This window comes from Rhinatrema bivittatum, chromosome 4 (assembly GCF_901001135.1).
Source record: "Rhinatrema bivittatum chromosome 4, aRhiBiv1.1, whole genome shotgun sequence".
NCBI lineage: Eukaryota > Metazoa > Chordata > Amphibia > Gymnophiona > Rhinatrematidae > Rhinatrema > Rhinatrema bivittatum.
This window is the reverse complement of record NC_042618.1, coordinates 313,236,709-313,260,091: the sequence shown is the minus strand read 5'-3', so window position 1 is coordinate 313,260,091 and position 23,383 is coordinate 313,236,709. Positions and strand designations below refer to the sequence as shown.

The window sequence follows — 23,383 nt, the reverse complement described above, 5'->3', positions numbered from 1 at the left end:
ACAAGAGAACTGCTTATAGAAATTTAAGCAAATGTTACCCAAAGTACTTTTTAAAAGGGCAAAAATTTAAATTTAATTTTCAGTCTTTTTACCTCATTTGAACTGCAATAAGAAGTCTTGTTACTAGTACAAGGTTTCATAAAAATGTGTAATGAAAGACTGTATGCTATTTACATAGAAATGCAACCTGAGATAAACCTGGACATTATTGAAGTATCTGTTACTTACTGATGGCAATCGTTAGAATCTGGATTTTCTGACCAAGCAAACAAACTCTAGGTAATATCCTTTTATTGGACTAAGTTAATACATTAATGATAAGCTTTGAGTTAGTTCAATAAAAAGCTATCACCTACAGTTTGTTTGCTGATCCTTATTTCTACATATTCAAAGACAAATACAGCAGTCATAATACTGTACAATTTAGATAAAACCTACACCTATATAAAAACTCAGAAAACTGTGATTGAAGCTAGAAACATGAATGAAAACTGGTTTTACTGACGGAAACGTCCTTAAAATAGGAGCATGCTGAAATCAATATTTTTTTTTCTAGAATTCCCAACATCTATGGGTCTCAATTTGGGAGATATGCCCGTGTATTTGGAAGGCAAAATAATAATGGTACTGCAGTTTTGAAAGAAGAGTTTTTGAATGGTAGTTGTAGAGTGATTGGGAATATGGAGGGACAGCACTGTGCATAAGATGACTTGCTAATTTTAGGTGGACTGCTTGTTCATATAGGGTGCTTGGTGTTACTAAATAAATAAATAAATAAATAAAATAGGGACGGTACGTAATACAAGGTGGGAGTTTAAATCAAACTTCACTGACAGAGCCCAGGCTCTGAGAGATTTAGTGACTATCAAGAGAGCTTCAGGGCATAGGTAGGACTTGACTACTTAGCTTGGCGCAGGAAGGAGCAATGGGTAGGGAGGGCATACAGGCAGGGGAGGTGGGGACCAATTCAGCATTAGCTTTTGGAGCATTTGAAGGGGTTCGGTAAGAACTCACACAGCCATAATGCCATGCTTAGGCTTTACGTTCCCATGGCAACCGCAGTTCACCAGTTACAGACAAACCTTCATTCCGTCCATTATAAACCCCAGGACCCACCAATCAGAGCGGATTCCGATCTCTCTGATATTGTATCTTCTGCGCTTCCAGTCCTTTATCTACGCCTCGGGCCTTCCAACCCAGACCGGCCAGGTTAGCTGCCGCACCCAGCCTCTTCCCTCCCCCACTAGCGTTCCAGCAGCGCGCACATTACCAGCATGGCATGAAATAAAAGAATACTATACTCAATAAAAATGGTTATACGTGTTCCACCACCCTCGCTATAACCAGGGAAGAGTACAGTACACCGTACCTAAGAGCCAGGTAACGGCAACTTAAGGAACATGCGCCGTACCAGCAGACCCTCGAGACCGGAAGCGGCCGTTAGATTTCAGGAGGCTCTCGCCTGCAAGCAGCCTGTAATGTCTCCGTGATTGTGCGCAGGCGCGTAACTCCGCCCCCTCTCCCTCCCACCTCTTCCATTGCCTTTCTACAGTATCGACCAGAGCTGTATGTGGAAGCCAGGAGGAAAATAGACGTTGCTGATTGTCAGCGACAACACGATGGAAAACCTGCCGTAAAAAAAAAAAATTGCCTGTAAATTTAAAAAGCAGCCCATTTTGACGGGGAAACATCCTACTTGGGAACACTGTGTTTCTGCCAATGCTGGTTTGCTTTCCAAGACTTTGGCCATTTCTGACAAACGCCAGCAGCATTGGGAAGAGCAGAAGAAGGTAGAGAGCAGTGCATGCAGTTGGAAGTTATATTATTATTTTCTTGAAATATTTAAAGCGGCGCGGTCTTGATGTGTTGATCATGCCTGTACTTGTCCTGAGTGTCCTGGATCCCTGATTTCGAAGCTAGCTATGGTTCATTTCATTATGGGCTGAGCCGAAGAGACTTCGGGAGAATGACCCACAGAGGCAGTCCCGTTAAAGCCTATGACTTCTTGCTGAAGTTTCTGCTGGTGGGTGACAGCGATGTCGGGAAGGGGGAGATCTTGGCCAGCCTGCAGGATGGAGCCACTGAATCGCCCTATGGTTATAATATGGGTAAGTACATGTAGAGATTAATTGCTTGGAGCGTATTCGAATACTAATAGGTGCTATGTGAGACATCTGAAAGCCATCCGAGATCCCTTTCTTTCTAAGGCTGCTCCAAGCGATGTGTTCAGTCATGCTGGTCATTGTAGATATTGATCATTTATCTATACCATAGATCTACAACTATGATACTGTATGGGTATATTAACACCAGAACGGTGGCCAGATTCCAATCTCTGAATCCAGCAAGTATTTGCACAGCAAGTTACATTCTAGAAAAGTCTAATTTTCTTCAGTACTTAAAGTCTCCCTCTTTCAACAATATGACCCAAATTTAATATTTGATTTGATCCCTAACAGTTTTCACATATTAAGGTATAGCAGGAGACGTGCCTTTACAAGTGCTATTGAAAAACCAAAAAGCACAACCCAAAGTGTATTAGAATGACATAAATATTGGGTTCCTGCCTATGAATTCCAGTTCATGTTGACTTTATTGGTTTGTTGTTTTTTTTTACCCACTTTGGTCAAACTAAGCTGAAAACTTAGGAGGTCCTTGCTGTAGCTGATGTTTTTAGTTTGTTGACATTATTAGCTAGCTAGGTTTATAATGACATGAGCTAAAAAAAGAATACACCCTAAGAACATGAGAAAACTGATGCTGGGTCAGAGCAAGGTTTAGTGAGCACAATGTCCTGTCATCAACAGTGACCAGTCTGGGTAACAAGAATCCGGCACATCCCAAAAAGTAGATCTGTTTTTTGCCACTCACTCCCAGAGAGAGCCATGGTTTTCCCAAGTCTACCTGGCTAATAATATTTTATGGACTTTTCCACTAGGAACTTGTTTAAACCTCTCTTAAATTCTGCTATGCTAGCTGCCTTAACCACATTTATGTATTTATTTAAATACTTTATATTCCGCTGATCCACCAATCTCAGCGGATACAACTAACATACATAGTAAAAATTCTCTGGGATCAGATTCTAAAGCTTGATTGTCCATTGAATGAAAAAGTACTTTCTAGCATTTGTTTGAAATCTTCTGGTTGTTAATTGTATGGTGTGTCTCAGACTTGTAGTATGATTTGAAAGGGTAAATAACTGTCCTTTATCTGTTCTGCTCTACTCCTGGTTTTACTTCTGTCATGTCCCCTTTCAGCTGTCTCTTTTCTAAGCTGAAGAGCCCTAATTTATGAAGCCTCTCATCATAGAGGAGTCATTCTATCGCCTTTATCATTTTTGTTACCCTTCTCTGCATCTTTTCTAGTTCTGTAGGTCTTTTTTTTTCTTTTAGATGGGGTAACCAGAACTGCATCCAATTCTTGAGGTGTGGTCACACCATGGATCAATACAGAGGCAAAATATTTTCTGTTTTACGCTCCATTCCTTTTCGGATCATTCCTAATATTCTATTTGCTTTTATGACTGCTGCTGCACACTGAACTGAGGATTTCAATATATTATCCACAAGGACTCCAAGGCGCTTTTCCTCCTAATATGGACCCTAGCACTGTGTACCTGTAGTTGGAATTATTTTTCCCTATGTGCATCACGTTGCACTTTTCCACATTAAATTTCATCTGGTTTTCAGATGCCCGTCTCTAAGTCTCTCAAGGTCTTTCTGCAGTTCCACATAATCCATGCTGTTTTAACAACTTTGAATAATTTTGTATCATCTGCAAATTTGATCACCTCGCTCATTGTTTCCTTTTGTAGATCATTTATAAATATGTTATGCAGCACCAGTCCTAGTACAGATCCCTGTGGTATATCACTAATGATGTTTCTCCATTTGGAAAACTGACCATTTAGTCCTACTCAGTTTCCGTTCTTTTAACCAGTTACTAATCTGCAATAGGACACTGCCTCCTATCCCATGTCTTTGTAATTTCCTGAGAAGTCGCTCATGAGGGACTTTGTCAAATGTCATCAGAAAGTCCAAATAAACTATATCAACTAATTTACCTTTTATTTACGTGTTTATATACACTTTAAAAAAAAATCTAAAAGATTGGTAAGGCTAAACCATAAACCATATGCTAAAACCATGTTGACTCTTTTCCATTAAGCCATGTCTATCTATATAACCAGTCATTTTTTTCTTTTTGTAAAAATAGCTTCTACCAGGTTTTCTGACACTGATGTCAGGTTCACAAATCTATAGTTTCCTGGATCACCTCTGGAGCCCTTTTTAAAAATCTACGTTACATTGGCCACCCTCAAGTCTTCAGGTGCTGTGGCTGCTTTAAATGATAGGTTACAGATTAGTCAGGTTTGCACTTTCATGTCTGAGTTCTTTCAGGACTCTGGGATGGATGCCATCTGCTCCTGGTGATTTGTTATTCCTTAGTTTGTCAGTCTCATCTATTACATCTACCATTATCACAGAGATTTGCTTGTTGCTCAGAATGACCACCATCAAAGAGTGTTTCCAGTGTAGGTATGTTTTCCCAGCATCCTTCTTGGTAAAAACTTAGGAAAAGAATTCATTCAGTTTTATTGCTATTTCTTTGTTCTCCCTGAGCAATCTATTTACCCTTTGGTCATCTAGTGGCTCAACAATTCCTTCAGAGGGTTTTTGATCTGAATGTACTTGGCTTTTCCCAAGGCAAGTCTTGCCTCACAAATCTGCTTCACTTTTTTGAAGGAGTTAATAAACATGTTGATAAAGGTGAACCGGTAGATGTAGTCTACTTGGATTTTCAGAAGGCGTTTGACAAAGTTCCTTATGAGAGGCTTCTAGGAAAAGTGAAAAGTTATGGGATAGGTGGCGATGTCCTTTCGTGGATTACAAACTGGCTAAAAGACAGGAAACAGAGAGTAGGATTAAATGGACAATTTTCTCAGTGGACGGGAGTGGGCAGTGGAGTGCCTTAGGGATCTGTATTGGGACCCTTACTTTTCAATATATTTATAAATGATCTGGAAAGAAATACAACAAATGAGATAACCAAATTTGCAGATGATACAAAATTGCTCAGAGTAGTTAAATCACAAGCAGATTGTGATAAATTGCAGGAAGACCTTGTGAGACTGGAAAATTGGGCATCGAAATGGCAGGTGAAATTTAATGTGGATAAGTGCAAGGTTATGCATATAGGGAAAAATAACCCATGCTATAGTTACACAATGTTAGGTTCCATATTAGGTGCTACCACCCAAGAAAGAGATCTAGGCGTCATAGTGGATAACACATTGAAATCGTCGGTTCAGTGTGCTGCGGCCGACAAAAAAGCAAACAGAATGTTGGGAATTATTAGAAAGGGAATGGTGAATAAAACGGAAAATGTCATAATGCCTCTTTATTACTCCATGGTGAGACCACACCTTGAATACTGTGTACAATTCTGGTTGCTGCATCTCAAAAAAGATATAATTGTGATGGAGAAGGTACAGAGAAGGGTGACCAAAATGATAAGGGGAATGGAGCAGCTCCCCTATGAGGAAAGACTAAAGAGGTTAGGACTTTTCAGCTTGGAGAAGAGACGACTGAGGGGGGATATGATAGAGGTGTTTAAAATCATGAGAGGTCTAGAACGGGTAGATTTGAATCTGTTATTTACTCTTTCAGATAATAGAAATAGGGGGCACTCCATGAAATTAGCATGTGGCACATTTAAAACTAATCGGAGAAAGTTCTTTTTCACTCAACACACAATTAAACTCTGGAATTTGTTGCCAGAGGATGTGGGTAGTGCAGTTAGTATAGCGGTGTTTAAAAAAGGATTGGATAAGTTCTTGGAGAAGTCCATTACCTGCTATTAATTAAGTTGACTTAGAAAATAGCCACTGCTATTACTAGCAATGTAACATGGAATAGACTTAATGGCCTGGATTGGCCACTGTTGGAAAAAGGATGCTGGGCTTGATGGACCCTTGGTCTGACCCAGCATGGCATGTTCTTATGCTCTTAAAAAGTTTCTATTTGTTTTTGATTCTGTGGAGATGCTTGCCATAAATTCTCTCATGGCCTGACTTAACTACTGCTTTACATCTAACTTACAAGTACTTATGCTCTTGCCTATTTCCTTCATTTGAGTCTGCTTTCCATGTTTTGAAAAATGCCCTTCTGGCTTTAACTGCCTCTTTCACCTTACCATTAAACCATGCTGACAGTCATTTGGTGTTCCTTCAACCTTTTTTAATACATTTTTTTTCTGGGCTTCCAAGTTGAGATTTTAAATAATGTCCATGCCTCATACAATCTTTTAACCTTTGCAGCTGATACTTTTATTTTCTTGACTGCCCCTTCAGCAATTCTAGGCAGTTTACACACAAAAATTCTTTTTTTCTAATTTCCTCATTCTATGATAGTCTCCTTTTTTAAAGTTATATGCTACGGCAGTAGTTTTACTTAATGTCCTCCCTCCGGTGATTATGTCCAGTTTGAATGTATTATGATCACTATTGCTAAGTGGCCCCACCACATTAATCCCTTGCACCAGATCTAAAGTAACTGCCCCTCTCGTAGGTTCTAGGACCAACTGCTTCATGAAACAGTCATTTATGGTCAAGAAATTCAGCTTCTAGCATGTCCCAATAAGTCATTAACTCAGTCAAGACTTGAGTATTTAAAAGCTCCCATTATTATTGTGTTGTCAAATTTGTTTGTCTTCAAATTTCTGCTAACATTTCACACTCTGCTTCTTCCTCTTGACCAGGTGGATTGCTATGCTTTTCCCGACACATGGAATTTCTGTCCATAAATATTCCACCATGATTTTGTTTCTTGTAAGATTTTTATCCTGCATGACTCTGTCATCTTTTATATACAGTACCAACCCTCCACCAATTTGATCTGCCCCGTCATGTCGATATAATTTATACCCTGGTATCACAGTGTTCCATTGGTTATCCTCCTTCCACCGTGTCTCTGAGATACCTATCATGTCTTTATCCTCATATGCCATGCATTCTAACTCTCCATTCAGACTTCTGATATTTTTATACAGACATTTTAAGGTATTGTTTTTTGTTTTTTTTATTTGTATTCACAATCTGATTATTAGCGGAAGATGCAGGTAATTCTTCACATCTATGTGCTTTTTATTTACATCTATCTGGGTTACTTCAGCCTTAACCACAACCTCTCTATTGGAATATTCTAACTTCCCTGTTTTACAAGTGTCCTTGGAAGATATCTCCCTCCAAAGCATGCGCGTCTGAGCTACCATCTGTTTTCCCCCATGGTCTAGTTTAAAAGCAGCTGTATTTCTTTTTTAAATGTTAGCAACAGCAGTCAAATTTCACCCTGTGGAATTGGCTCCCTCATCTCCAGAATGTTCCCCAGTTACTTATAAATCTAAAGCCCTTTTCCCTGCACCATTGTCTCATTTATGCATCGACACTCGGGAACTCAGCCTGCCTCTGAGGCCCTCCACGTGGAACGGGGAGCATTTCTGAAAATGCAACCCTAGATTTCAGTTTCCTACTTAAGATCCTAAATTTAGACTCTGGAACCTGCTTCTTGCACGTTCCTATGCCATTCCTACCCACATGTCCCTTGACAGCCAGCTCCTTCCTAGCATTTTCTAAAAGCCTAGCTAGGTGACACATGAAGTCAACTGCCTTCACAATAGACAGGAAAGTTACCAAGTGATCCTCACAATCACCAGTCAGCCAGCTATCTACATTCCTAATGATCAAATTGCCAACTACAATGGCATCTTAACCCTAATCCTGAGCTTCAGAATTCATTTTCTTTCTGCAGTAATGGACTGCTTGAAAAGAGGAATGTGTTTTATTTTGTTTTTCGGTTTCCTTGTTTTTATCCAAATGTATTCTTACTGTTTTCACATTTTTGGAATAAGATGTGCATGTTTCATTATGAATACAATGCAAAAAGGTGAAACACTCCCAAAATCATTTATCAGAGAGATGGTCGTAGCAAAGAAGTCCAAAGATCCATCCTTCTGGTACTTTTAGAAAACAGCTAGAGATTATATTATATGTTAACAGGTGTTGCAGCATATGCTACTTACTGTGCCTTGCTGGGTAAGACTGTCACCGTGGGCAGGTCTGGCTTGAAGAATTGCAAGGCAAACCAATTTTGTGAGTGGTGCTGTTCTTAAATATTAAGACAAACTGGCAGCAACACATAACTTATTTTTCTGTGTGTAGACACTCGTTTTACCTGCGGAAATCCCTGTGAAAAATAGCTGCTTAATGGACAGCTGTGTTACTGATGCTCAGGTTTTCACAAAATAGTCCTCTGACATGAAAACAATAGAAAACTAAAGTTATTCCAAAAAAAATATAATAACATGTCGAATTTTATCAGGATTTATAAACCAAAATGTCAATGGGCAACACTAATAAATGTAACCTTTTTTTTTTTTTTTTTAAATCTCTCTTCCTGGGTCTACTTTTTTAAGTTATTTAGGATATATCTTTTGCCTGATATGTATTGTTGAGATGTCTGTTTGTTGAGGCTCAGAATAGTGGTAAACAGATTCAGAAGAGTGGAGGTGGCTAAGTAGGAGGAACTATCACGTTGTAAAAGCCAATTATTCCTGGTAAGCAAAGTAAAATGATGAAGGGAATCCCAATTGTATGGTATTTTGTAGTATTTATTTATTTATTTATTTATTTATTTTAAGTTTTTCTATACCGGCATTCGCGATAAATATCGCATCATGTCGGTTTACAATTAACAAGTGGATAGGGAACAAAGTCAAAAAATAACATTTAGTAATAAATAATAATAATAATAGTAGTAAAAAACATAAAACAAGCGAAGGCTAAGGAATGCAGTTACAATAAAACAAGGGAATAAAGTAACTTGGATCGGAGAAAAGAAGCAGGGGTTTAAATAGAAAGAACATATATGTGGTTTGTGATGCTATTCTTGAATGCAGATCTACTTAAAGGTTTGGGGAACTACTTAAATCATTTGTTTAAACAACTTCAAGAACTCAGCCAGTCACAAAGTTTGAATCTCAGGTTAACCCTTCTGGTCTTAGATCATCAATGACTGTATATGTTGGTAAAGTTCGGGATTTTACATATGCCTGGTTGTGACTGGAATTTACATTCTGTATGTAAATTGAAAATTCAATAAACAGATTTGAACTAAACCGCTTCAAGTAACAATTTAGTTAACTCAGGGAGGTTAGCTCTCCTTTCTGGGGGAGAGCAGCATGGAATGGGCTTTCCTATTTGAGATCTGACCGATTCTTCCAAGTGACTCAAACTGACAGGATTCTGAGTTCGATGGATCATTGATCTGACCCAACATGGCATGTCTTTAAGTTCTGGTATACTTTATATGGTACATGGGGGCATGGATTTAGTCAATTCTTCTTCCTATATAAAATGCAGAAACTCCAGTTTTGTTTTGTTTTTTTTAATTTAAAGATTTTTATTGAAACAACAACATAAAGCAACCTACAGACCGGACCATATAATCAGGAGAACAACATGCTTAAGAAACAGCCCGGATATGAAAACAAAACCGTTATCTGCTGTAGGTTATACATCAAAGGTTTGCAACGAAGTTGTTCACATTGAATTTATATAATCCACCCCACCCCCCACCCCCCATGCTTCACAGTTACAATGTCAAAATTTGCACAAACATAGTATAAATGGTGTCACACCAGAGAGAATAGATATGCCTATAGGGTTACCCCCAAGAGGATTAAAGGAGCCAAAGGATTTCCGCTACACATTCACTATTTAAGTCGGAATACCCAGGGATACACTAGAAAGCCAAGTGTGATAGGGATGCCAAATTGATGTAAAGCGAGAGACTTTCTTATGTTTAAATGCTGTGATTTTGGATAATAAAAAAAAAAAAACTCCAGTTTACCCGTTTTATGAACTTCCTTAATTGTTTCAATGCTTCTGTTATAAAAACAATTGTCCTCAAAAAGTTAAGAGTATGTATTTGATGCATGGTGCAAAATGAATGATTACTCACAGGATAGCTGGGTACCCAGTCTCTTTTAGATGCTTTGCCATGATCATGTTCTAGGTAGTAGAAATGCCCTGAAAATAACTGCTTGGCAGAAAATCAAGAGATTTAGAGAGAAGAAAAATGGCAAATCTGCAATAACTTTTCCCCTGTATAGAAAATCTAGCAAATCTCTAAATAAACAGATGCAGGCCTCACTTTGACAGCTGTGATGTAGTATTTTTAACATTAAAAGGAGTTAACTTCTGTTTATTTATTTTAAAAAAAGACTTGTATTCTGCAACTTTCACAATACAAATCAGTCCAGTGAGGATCATATCTAAATCATCCATAAGCACATAAAATTTAACATTACTATAAAAGAACAACATAAAACTAATTATTTCATAAAACATACAGAAAATAACTACAATGACAATTGTGCCAACCCTGCTTCTTGCTCAAAAAAAGAAATTTGGAACTTGGAAAACCTATCCCTTGGCCATCCACAATGTAAATGCACCAGAAAATATTCCAAAAAGAAATTAATAGCTCTTTACTTCTCCAGAATGCCCAGTCATATCATGTGGAAAGAAGAAAAGCTCACAACATTTTCAGATGTTCCTATTCTGGTGATACGAGTTCTGGAAATCTACAGCGTATCTAGCATAAACCACTTATGTATAAAACATGGATGAGATCATTTCTCTGAATTTCAGTGCAAAGCATCAGAACATTTATTCTTTACTTCTTTGAATCAGGAATAATTTATAGTCTCAATTTCTATCCAGCTTTTTATATTTTCAACAGTTTGGGTGCATTTTTTGCTTGGTAATAGTTGATCCAGGTTTCTAGTGTACTTTTGACTTTTCCTGTAAAGCAAACTGCCAGTAGTGTGGTTTCTGCCTTTTATCTTGTTTGTCTCTCCCCTTAGTAGTTCCTACTTTCTTTTGTCATACTGCTTTGCACTGTTCATAACCTCAGTTTTTCTTGGTGTTATTTTCTATTCAATTACAGGGTAGAGCTCGCATAAATGATAGAGGAAAGAACCCCAGCAGCACTCTCTTCAAGAGTAATTGATGCTATATAGAAAGTCCAAGCAATATGAAAAGGGCAAATGGGAACTTTGAAAGAGGGAGATGGGCAAAATAAAAAGCAGGAACTAAATGTTAAACAAAAATGTTTACAGCAAAACTAAAGCTTATCAAGATACCCTGAAAGATCAAAGACCGGAGGGCATTTCAGAGGAAAAATATTTTTTCCTGTCATCTTCAATTCATCTCATTCATGCTTGTATTGTACTGTTGGACAGGATGTAGTGTTAGGTTTATTTATGAACAAGGGGAAGGAACTGAAGTTGTCTTGTGCCAAAGACTAAATTATGTTGAGTAACTGTACTGCAGGGTCAGAGCATTATGCATGTATCAGACTCTTTTTTTTCATTCTCTCATTCTTTTGTCTCTTTTCATGCACTTAAAATCATAGTGTGTTCTCTGTTTTTGGCCCGGTGGCCTTCCAACACACCTGAACTTCCAGCACATTTGAATCCTACTCCAGACCTGGGGATGTCTGAATTTGGAGCACAGTGGTCCTTTATTCATGGCCGACAGAAGTTTTTCTCCAAATTTCATCCCATTTTCTTCCTTCTATGACCCAGCCATTACAGAAAGGCCTTGGCAGGGTGCCATTGAGCATGGCTTGCTCTGTTAAGTGGGTACCCTGATTGCTGTTGTTTAATGCCTGCTATTGCCTCACTGCTCAGCACTGTAAATGCTGTCTCTGCAGCATCTCCAGCCTCAGCAGGTTTAGTGAACAGAAGCTGGTTGTCTGTTGGTGAGTGCTAAGCTAGATTACTGAATCGATTCCATTAATTTTAATTTTGAAAGTAACAAATCCCTTATTCATCCTGACATTGTAGATATATGATTATCCATATACAGCAGGCTGTGCATAGTTTCTTTGCCCAAGGAGCTTACAATTTAAGTTTCGTTCTGTGGCTACTTTGCCTCTCTGGAAACCCTACTGATGAATGATGGCAATACCATTTGTTCAATATATGACAAAGGATGCCAAAAATTTAATCTCGTTAGTTATTTTTTGCTTCCAAAGTGTGTAATGCGCTATATATCTGCAGGGATTTATCTGAACATAGCCAATTTCTGTATTTTTGGTGATTCATTTTGGACCATTTTTTCTGCCAACTTCACATCAGTGTTCTTAAGTAGAGGGTGTGGAGATTACTCATGTGTTCATGTGCTGCAGATGCTGTCATTTGACAGTTATTGTGACCTGCATTTCAGTGACTCATTAAACAGCCTGGCAGGTTTTTCAGGTATTCTTTTAGTGTCGCTAATGAATTTCATTTTAAACTTTTTAATTTTAAAGTTAAGGGGCACCTTATTACCTTTTGTAGCACAAAAAAGAAAACAGAGTATTTTGGCGCTTGCATAGTTATTAGTTCATAGGATCACTATGCTGTAGATTGAAAGCTTTTTGACCTCTTTGCCCTCTGCCCACTCTGAATATTGAGGTGGATAATTGGCTTCAGACAACTTTTCCGAAGGGGCTGCCTTGCACTAACTACTGTGCATACTGCAAGTCAGAGTCGTGGTTCTTCACAGCCTTCAGTTTTAGTTACTGAATACAGTTCTCATTTTTGTGCTTATATGCTGCCGGCAACTTGTTCCTCTCATACTCCACAGAAAGCCAGATTTAAAATCCATAAAAAAACAAAAGCTGTAATGATAAGGCAGTGGACCACTCATACAGTGAGTCTAGAGGATTGTTTAGCTATTACATTTGAGATACAGGGAACAGAATATCTCACTGTTGGTAAAACTGAAACAATTGTCCTGGGGGGTTGACCAGATGGCTCAGTTGTTAATTATCTTTATTTTCTATTAGATTTTTGTTGCTGATGCCACCCTGAGCTTGAAATGTATCTTCATTGAAAGGGTTGAAAAGACGTATGTTCCATTATCTGCATGTTTACCAAAGAGAAGTGGATATATAGCTTTAAGGGCCACACCTTTCTTTCGGAGATGGTTGCTAGAATGTTTGGCCTGTGACTGGAATAGTATGCAGTAGAAAACTGGCAAAACTATTGCAGTTAGTTCATGATGAGGCCTTACTAAGAGCCAGGGAGAAAAGGAGTAAGAAGAAAGATATTGCAGTGCAAATACACAGAATATACTCTTTTCTATTTGATTCCTTTATACTTTAGCTGCTGTAAGGCTGTACTAGGACTTCTGAGAGAATTTCTCTTTGAGGTTAATAACTATTGAAGAACTAAGACTCAACATGTCAAGTCTCTCCAATTCAAATCAGGCAATTAGGAAAAGAGTGTGCTGTTTTTTGTCATGCATGAAATGATTTTTCTGTGCCTGCATTTATATGTGATGCGTGGGAAGCTACTTTGTGTAAGAGCAGATTCTCTTTTATCTTCTTTGTAATTATTTTAGAAAAAAAAAAAAGCATGTATCTGCATTGCAAATTCACAAAAGCAGGGACCCAGTGAAACAAAGCATATGGCATGCATGGAGGGTTTTCTCTCAAGTGCAAGGAAGACAGTTTCTGATATTTGTAGCTAAGAAGAGTACTTTTTTTGTGGTTGAGATCAACATGGCTGTGTGGCTGAAAATTTTTGACTGGACACTTGGGTGGATGGGTTTATTTATTTATTAAAACATTCATCTGCCACGTTTATCCCCAGTTCTAAGCGGCATATAACGTCATATCCATGATTTAAATTTAGACACACAATAAAAGATGATAGAAGAAAACTTAAGCTGTGGTGTTCCAGCATGGCAGAATGGGTGGGCCAATTTCATCATCTTGTGACTTCTTTTGGGTTACTATGTTGTTTTCTAGGGCTAATGTAGGGGATAGGTCAGGCCAATTTTTCCCAGATCTGTCCTGGTGACCCTAAAGCCAGTTGGGTTCATAAATTTACGTATACTGGGTCTCCAATGTGCATCAGTTTTATCTCATGCATATTTGTTGTGGATACCCTGAAAACTCGACTGGCCGTAGGACAGAATCATCCGTGGACTTCACTGGTGCAGTCAGATGGTTTGCCTCCCCATCAGCACATGCTGCCCTGCGAGCGTCTCTTCTCCTGTTGCTGCAGCATGCCGAACCAGGCTGATTTGTTTTCTTTTTGGACGCTATTCCTGCTGCACCCGCTTTTCCTCGGCTGGGGCAACAGTGGTAATGGCAATCAGAGCTCCAGCAGCAGGGGAGGAGGTAAGCGGCTCGGTTTTCTTTGTTTTTTGTTTTGTTTTTAGGGCCTGGTATGTTCTGCTGCTCCCATATCTCTGTAGGAAGAGGCATGGTGGTAACAACAGCGGGAGCAGTGGAAGTGGCAATGGAGCTGAGTGTTCCTGAAGGCCCAGGCTGCATGCTACCTCTCCACCCCTTAAACTTTCAGCATCAAGGAGGGAGGAGGGGGTTTCTTAGCTCAGACTTATATCCATGATGCTGTTTAGTTTATTTTAAACTAGAAGCATGAGATGGTGGAAGAGGACTTAGCAGAATGCAGTTTGAAGTAATTTCACAGCAAAAGTCAAATACCGTGGCAGTTGATATGGTCACAGGATTTTAAATGGGAGGCCTTCTCAACTCTCTATTAACCCTTTTATCCCTCATACTCTTCCACCTCCTTTTGTGTCACACCCCATCGTTCCCCCCTCTATCATTCTCTTTCCCACCTCTTCTTTTGCCTTTCCCATCTCAACTATTGCTGCATTTTCCCATACCATCTCTCGCTTCTTCACCCCTTTCTTTCTCCCACTGCCCATTCATCTCTCTCTCATTTCTGCACCTCCAACTTTCCTCACACACATACATTTAAAATCTCCCTGTGCATGAAAGCAAGTGTTTAAGTACTGCCATGGAGGAACAAACATACATAGCTGATAATTTCATAGCTTGTTTTCCATGAGTTCATGCTTGTTGAGAGTACAATATACAAATCTCATCTTTTTATACATTTCATCACTCCATATCACATAAAATCTTCACTGATGTCTACTCTACTGTTAGTACCTCTGACTGTGCATGGAAAACTGTCCCCCAAAACCTAGCCCACCACCAAAACCTTACTCCGAGTTACTAGTTGCTGCTTTTACAGTGGTATAATTAGTTTACTTATATGAGAGCCTTATATAGAGTCTCTCTCCCTCTCCAGGCACTTCTCAGTGTGCAATGCAAATATTGCGAGGTGTGATAAATTTAACACATGTTGCGTTAAAATAGGTATGCGATGCGGTATCAGGAAAATTACACTATCTACGCCCCTGTTTTATCATGAGTGCTATTTTTCGCAAATTTGATAACAAAATGATAAATCTAGGCTCATATTTATACTGAGGAGCAGAAACAGTAACAATAAACAATGCACCAAAAAAAATCAAGCATAATGTGAAATTCTTGTATAATTCAGACTTTACATTTTACATAATAGATTTTTCCTTCCCCATTTTATTTTCTCCCTCCCCATTCCCATCCCACACTCCCTCCCTCTGTTATGTCCGCCAGGTCTCATAATGTTTCCAAATGGCTGTAAAAATGTTCATTTTGTTCTTCCTAATTGTGGTGAGATGTTCCATCCTTTGTATCTTTTCCATCTGCTTGTACACTTGCGCCACTGTTGGAGCAGCCACTTTCTTCCAATTAGCCACAATTACGCATCTAACAGCATTAAGTATTTGAGAGTTTAGTTTATTCACCTCATGAGGGGCTTCCTCAATAGCCATATAAAAAAAGGTTTAAATTATATCACAATGATAGGGAGGAACAACTTGGTGGGGGTGTAGCACTTTTTGTCCAGGAGAATATAGAGTCCAACAGGATAAAGATCATACAAGAGACTAAATGCTCAGTAGAATCTATATGGGTAGAAATTTCATGTGTGTTGGGTAAGAGTGTAGTGATAGGAGTATACTACCATCCACCTGGCCAAAATGATCAGACAGATGATGAAATGCTAAGAAAAATCAGGGAAACTAACCAATTTGGCAATGCAGTAGTAATGGGAGATTTCAATTACTGCAATATCGACTGGGTAAATGTAACATCAGGACATGGTAGAGATATAAATTTCCTGGATAGAATAAATGACTACTTCATGGAGCAATTAGTTCAGGAACCAACGAGAGAGAGAGCTATTTTAGATTTAATTCTTAGTGGAATGCAAGATTTGGTGAGAGAGTTAACGGTGGTGGGACCACTTGGCAATAGTGATCATAATGTTCAAATTTGAACTAATGACTGGAAGGGGGACAATATGTAAATCTACAGCTCTAACACTAAATTTTCAAAAGGGAAACTTTGATAAAATGAGGAAAATAGAAAAAACTGAAAGGTACAGCTGCAAAGGTTAAAAGTGTACAACAGGCGTGGACATTGTTTTAAAAATACATTCTTAGAAGCACAGTGCAGATGTATTCCATGCATTAAGAAAGGTAGAAGGAAGGCCAAACAATTACCCGCCTGGTTAAAAATGTGAAGTGAAAGAGGCTATTTTAGCCAAAAAAGCATCCTTCAAAAATTGGAAGAAGGGTCCATCAGAAGAAAATACGAAAAAGCATAAGCATTGTCAAGTTAAGTGTAAAACATTGATAAGGCAGGATAAAAGAGAATTTGAAATGAAGTTGGCCATAGAAGCAAAAACTCATAATAAAAACGTTTTAAAATATATCTGATGCAAGAAACCTGTGAGGGAGTTGGTTGGACCATTAGATGACCAAGGGCTTAAAGGGGGCTCATAGGGAAGATAAGGCCATTGCAGAAAGACTAAATGAATTCTTTGCTTTTGTGTTTCCTAATGAGGATGTTGGGGAGATATTGGTTTTGGAAATGGTTTTCAAGGGTCAGATGCACTGAAACAAATCACTGTGAACCTGGAAGATGTAGTAGGCCAGATTGACAAACTAAAGAGTAGCAAAATCACCTGGACTGGATGGTATGCACCCCAGGGTTCTGAAGGAACTAAAAAATGAAATTTCAGGTCCATTAGTTAAAATTTGTAACCTATCATTAAAATTATCCATTGTACCTGAAGACTGGAGGATGGCCAATTTAACCCCAATATAGCGAGAGAAGATATCATCAGCATATACAATACTCCTTTGATCCCATCCGACTGCCCTGTAGATCTTGAGAATCTCTTATGTTAGATTCATAAGGCTACATAGCAGTTGCGAAGAGCAATGGAGATAGAGAGCAACCTTGTCTCGTTCCCCTTCCCAGAACAAGAGTCCGAATAACCTCCACTGAGTCTCAGTCTCTCATTAGGGGCGTTATAAAGCTGCTAACCCACTTGCAATAGTTTATTCCCTAACCCTACTTTCTGTAAGACCGCCCACAAATATGCCCAGCGCACCCGATCGAAAGCTTTCTGAGCATTGATCATTAGCAAAACAGCCGGAGTTTTATTCCTTTGCACTACCCATATCATATTTAACACCCTCCTTCTGTTATTTGCAGTGCACCTGCCAGGAATAAAACCTGAATGGTCCTCATGTACTAGTACTGGAATCACACTAGCTAACCTGTTAGCCAAAAGTTTTGTCAGAATTTTCATATCTATATTTAATAAGGAGATTGGCCTATATGAACCACAATTTGTCTTATTCTTTCTCTCTTTGGGTAATACCACAATGCCCACTTCTTACATGGATGGAGCAGTCTCATTGCTGCTCAACGATGCATTACACTTTTCCCTTAATGGATCTGCCAGGATTTTCCCAAATTTCTTATAGAAGTCAGCTGAAAAGCCATCCAATCCGGGGGCCTTATCAATTTACAATGATTTAATAGCCTGCAGAATTTCTAAAATAGAGATTTCCTTGTCCAGCCGCTACTTCTGAGCAGGATCCAGTGATGGATGTTGTAGTCCTGCCAGATATCCTTCAATATCTTCCTCTTTTATACTTTCATCAGCTGTACAAAGCTCCTGATAAAACTGCCAAAATCTTTCTCTTATCACCCTGGGATATACATCATCTTCCCTTGTCCATCTATATTTTGCGGTATATAAAAACTTTTAAATAAATAAAAATAAAATAATGTGTATAATTTGTGATTATGCGATTTTCTTTTTTCATTTTCTCACGAGTAATTTTGAAGCTTTATTGTTAAATTTGAAATGTTCTTGTTTCACTAACATAAGGATATGCTGAATGGAGTCAACTTGGCAGTCCTTCAAATCCCTTCTCGCTTTATCCAGTTGCTGCCAGACATTTTGTGAACCTGTTTTTAATGTTGTGCTTCTAATTGCCTGATTTGGTCTAATAGTGTCTCCACTTTTCTTTCTCATTCCAAATACTCTCGTAACGCTTCCTCAACTTTCTTTGTACTTTTCCCATCCCTTAACAAAGCATCATTGAGTTTCCATAAAGTCTTCCTGTCTTGTAAGAATACCCCCCATTTTTAACCACATTGGGGCATGATCAGACCAAGTATGACACTCAGCTCCTTCTCCCCGGATCTCTCCCATCAATATGTTCTCAACCAGACTAAAATCATTCCAGGAGTATGTCCCATGTGAGTGGGAATAGAATGTAAAACCTCTGGAGTTAGTATTCTGTACCCGCTAGACAACTATAAGATTCATGGGCCGATGCAATATCACATGCATAAAAATGTGTGTCTAAACTGGGCGCCTGTTTTTTCAACACCGCACATCCACCTCTTCTGGGCGCGCAGTGTTATAGTTTAATGAGCAGCCATGTTAAAAAAGATGCATTCGGCTAAAATTGTGCGTCTCTAGCACTCAAAAGCATCAGGCACCCAGGAGATGTGGCTGTGGCAGACCAGGAAAATGCGTTCAGTATGAATATCCGTTTTATCCCATCACAGATAACTCACATGCACAATATACGCACACGCCAGCTCTGGGGCTGGTGTTAAATTACCATGTTAAAAAGGGTACATTGGTCGACCGGCAATTTTTTGCATTTGGGGGGGGGGGGTTAATAGCTAATAGCCTCATCTACATGGCATTTACATATAATGAGCACTATTATCTATACGTTTGTTTGGACGCGCTAATCCCATTATTGCATTGGGTGTTAGTCTAGTGTGTCCAAGATGTGTGTCCAACCGCGTGTTAACCTGTGCGCTAGACTGAGCACAATTTATTGCATCGGCCCCTCAGTGTCTTCATCATGTGTTGCTGTAGGGCTATCGCAATGAGATTTGTCCATCCAGGTCTGCTCTTGTGCTTCCTTGGTTAAAAGAAAGAAAAAGGACATAGATAGGAAGTCACTTTTGTTTAAAGGCTGTTCCTTCATTTAAGAAAGAGCAAAATTGAGAACAAGAAGTTAGCATCATACTAACCTGCGAGACATGGGAAAATAGAATAAAATGCCCAAATATAAGGGTCTCGTTACTGAGGAAATGATGTGGAAGCCTGAGTCAAATACCTGCTAGAGAAAGCCATTGAAATTGATGATATCAAGTGCTTTAACTAGTGCAGCAATCTACATAAGTTTGTGAAAGTTTGCAGTGCTTGTCACATCATAAATGGACTAAGTATTTTGAAAAATTAAAAAACATTTAATATAACTCAGACAACTAAAGATCTCAAACAGTTCTTTGCTGTGCCCTCTCATAATGCAAACGTCATACACATTTTTTTTCACAGATGCAAAGCCAATGGACAAATGAAAGGAACAGTTTGAGTGTGGACTTGTGCATTACAGCTTCAGAGACACAGTGTAAAGGAGTATATGTTAGACTTTTCTTAAAAGTCCGGAACCAGACATTTAGCCTGGTCCACCTTAAGCCACAGACAGGAAGGGAGTTCAGCTCTGAGGGCATTCTCCTTAGAAGGGAATAAGAATCTGGGGTGGGTGGCCAAGGAGGAGAAGCAAGCCTACAGAACTGTGAGTTATAGTGCTGCTTTATTTTGTGGGCTGTAAAGGTAATCAGAGTTGCCTCTGTTTTGCTTTCTTCTTATGAATAAAGCAGTTTATGAGAGAACTGCCAGAGTATAGTCTGAATCTGTTCTCTGGCTAGCCTATGCCCACTTTCAGTGTTACACATGGACTCTTCTTGCAAAGGCTTTCATTTGGATTTAGATCATGCCTTATCACTGGTAGTTCAAGGTGTGCTACATTCAGGTACTGTAGATATTTTCCTGTCCCCGGAGGGCTTCCAAAGGCCTGATTTACTAAACATATTCCCCTAAGACATAAAATGGGAGAAAAGCCTTGATAAATGACCATCTAAGGGGCTGATGCAATACAGTGTGCTCAGCCGAGCGCACTTTATAACCCACATTCGGACGCGGGTTGAATAGGCACTATTGAATCCCCTAATGCAATAAGAGGATTAGCGCCTATTCAATGCTCGTGGGACGCGGAGTGAGTCTAATAGCGCTAATTATATGCAAGTGCATGTGATTGAGGCTATTAGCATTCATTCCAGATGCCAAAAACAAAATGTGCGTCTAGGACACACGTTTAGCGCTCAGCAATTAACACCTGCCTGAAGCAGGCGTTAATAGCTGAGCACATTTAAAACAAGTAAAGAAAAGCAGAAAAAAATGCTTTTCTGCACTTGTTTTAAATGCTTAAAGAAATTTTATTGAAAAGAAACAACTTAAAAAAAAAAACCACTTGAAAGTCGGGTGCAGGAAACGAACGCTCAACTGACAAGCGTCTGTTTCCTGAACCCCTGGCATCGGTTTCCTAACCGGCAGACCGCCGAGTTAGGGAAACCGATACTGTTAAACTCGGCGTCGTTTTTGTTTTTCCTAACCGGCAGACGGCCGAGTTAGGAAAACCGATCGGGGTCGCGTTAGCAAGGAGGCGCTCTAGCGCCTCCTTGCTAACGTGACCCCCTAATTTAAATATTGCATGGCAACCCCCTTGGGGGGGCGCCTAGGGTGCATTAAGAAAGCAGGCACTGACTGTTCAGCGCCCGCTTTCTACACAAATTTATTGCATCGGCCCCCAAGTTTGTACTTCAGGCAACAGAGGGTGATGCGACTTGCACAAGTTCACAAGGAGTGTCTGCAGGATTTGAGCTCAGCTTTCTTGGTTTTCAGCCCGCTGCTCTAACCACTAGGCTGCTGCTCCTCCACTCCAGATGATAGGTGATTAACTAATAAGTACACTGCTGTGAAAGATATGCTCTCAGAACAAATATGCCTGGACTCAAAAAGAAGTGACCTAGGATAAGACTGACTGAATATGTGTCAGCTTGCTGGCATATTTAATTTTAAATAATACACTGGAACAGTCTCCCAGGGATTAGGGCATAGGAGGATTCACATATGGATAGGGTAGGGTGGAACAATCAATCAGTAGAGCCTCAAACCCTGCACCCAGGGGGTACATAGGGCATATCTTCATCACTCAACCACCACTCTACTTTGCTTGTTCTTTATCTGAAGTTAAATCATGTACTGTTTTTTTTAAATAAATACAGTTTTTCCACACATAATTCTGCTCATTACTTATTTAGCATATATTTGCATGTTAAATGCACCGATAACATGATAACGCAAAAAATGTTCTATCACATTAGCCTCACAAAGGGGTTGAATTAGTACAAGTTTGGAACTTGTCATAGAAACATAGAAATGACGGCAGAAGAAGACCAAACGGCCCATCCAGTCTGCCCAGCAAGCTTCACACATTTTTTCTCATACTTATCTGTTTTAAGCCTGGCTACTGTCAATTTATTCATCTTTTATATACATTCATAATTCAGTCATCTTATAAAAACAATATATCTAAAGCAGAGAGCATCTCTTTCATTTACTTACCTCATGTTTGGCTCAGAAGGAGTTGGCATTCAGGTTGCAAACTCACAAAGAGTTTCCTTGGGAAATTTAAATATCAATAGGGGAACAATTTAGTAGGTGGATATGATTGTCCAGAGAGGAAAGAGGAGGGAAGAATGGAGCTGTGAGAAAAACATACAAATTGCCATTTTTGTGCAAAGCTTTAACTACACCCCTCAGAGATATTAATTTCTGTGATTTTATGTGAATTTTAATACAAAAATTCACCTTGATTCAGATTTTGCATGTTTGTCTATATGCTATTCTTTTACACGTCTTTCTCTTTTGTGTGATTTTCCCATAATTTATCTTGCAGCATATGTACAGCTGAATCAAGTGGTAAAACCTGTTTTATTTTTTTGAGATGAAGGTTTTGATAGTGTACTTTATAAAAGTGTTACATATAGGGGTTCAATGGAACAGAAGTGGCAAATACGTTTTCTGGTTAGAACGAAAACTTAGTTAAAACCATCAGAAATGAAGAAACCTGGGCAGATTGTTACTGACTGAAGCCTTAAACGAAAGGCGTAGTGCTTTCTCATGTCAGATGTATGAGCAGAATAGTCCCCCCTAAAGTGTAAAATACCTACCTTACTGCCCAGATCTTCCAGTTAATGCTCGGTTTTTCTTTCACTGCCATCAGCTAGCTAATGCAGTCATGATTTGTATGCTCATTTTTATTTAATGGCCTTCTCTGCTTTTCTTTTGCTATGCTTCTGAAGCTTTATTTGAAAAGTGATCTTTTCCAACCCAGGGAATTGCACAAAAAATTGAGTTTGTAATCACAAGTTACTGTGCAGTCCACATTGATCAAGTTCAGCATTCTGTTAGTGAGCTAAAAACCAATTCTGAATGTGGTCACAAAGTCCACACATGGACATTATTACTATATAGTACTTACTATGATAACAGCCTAGGGCTGTATAATGAAAACCGGTCTTCCTTTCTGCTTCCATAGATTTTTTTGAAAGAGGTTGAATTCCAGTGACTGGAGTTTTCTTTCAGTCAAACTATTTAACCTTGTGAATTCCAGGTACTTCTGTCTAGCTTCAGGACTACTGCATGTTCTGCTGCGGAGCCTAACATGGATCCTTTCTCCTCAGGAGTTACAAAAAAAATGCTTAATTTACTTGAAATGTTGTTATTCTCTGTTTCTTTCAAAAGGCTTGCTTGGAGAGTAACTTGTAAGGACAATAATCTACTTCTCATCTTCACCTACATTGAATTTTCTTTTTATGAGGAAAAAGCAAGAAACTCAAAGCAAAGAATTATGATAGAAAGAATAATTACCCATTCCCCCGAATGAATAAAAATTGGAATTCTATTGAAATGTTAACTATGTACTGATTTATTTAAAACCATAGGAGTCCAGCAGAACATAGATTTAAAAGCATGCATGGCATTCAAATGGAAATGACATATTATGCATTTTCTTTGAGAGCTGTGAGAGCTAGTACTTAAGCTATTTACCATTAAATCCTGTGATGAAAAGAGGTTTGTATGTTCATATATTGCAGGTAAAGATTTTCATGTTCAAAAGATATCACTGATTACTGAAACCAAGCTACTGGGGAAATTATTACTTTGTATG

The 23,383-nt window shown here is 38.9% G+C and overlaps 1 protein-coding gene across 1 annotated transcript in view; it reads left to right on the top strand.

Moving 5' to 3' along the window:
* Window positions 1-1,551: 1,551 nt before the first annotated feature.
* Window positions 1,552-23,383, top strand: part of RAB40B (RAB40B, member RAS oncogene family) — a 186,054-nt gene continuing 164,222 nt past the window's right edge. Inside the window, exon 1 of the mRNA XM_029600270.1 lies at window positions 1,552-2,108. Within this exon, the coding sequence (XP_029456130.1) occupies window positions 1,967-2,108 (142 nt within the window). The 5' untranslated portion in view covers window positions 1,552-1,966. The remainder of the gene's footprint in view (window positions 2,109-23,383) is intronic.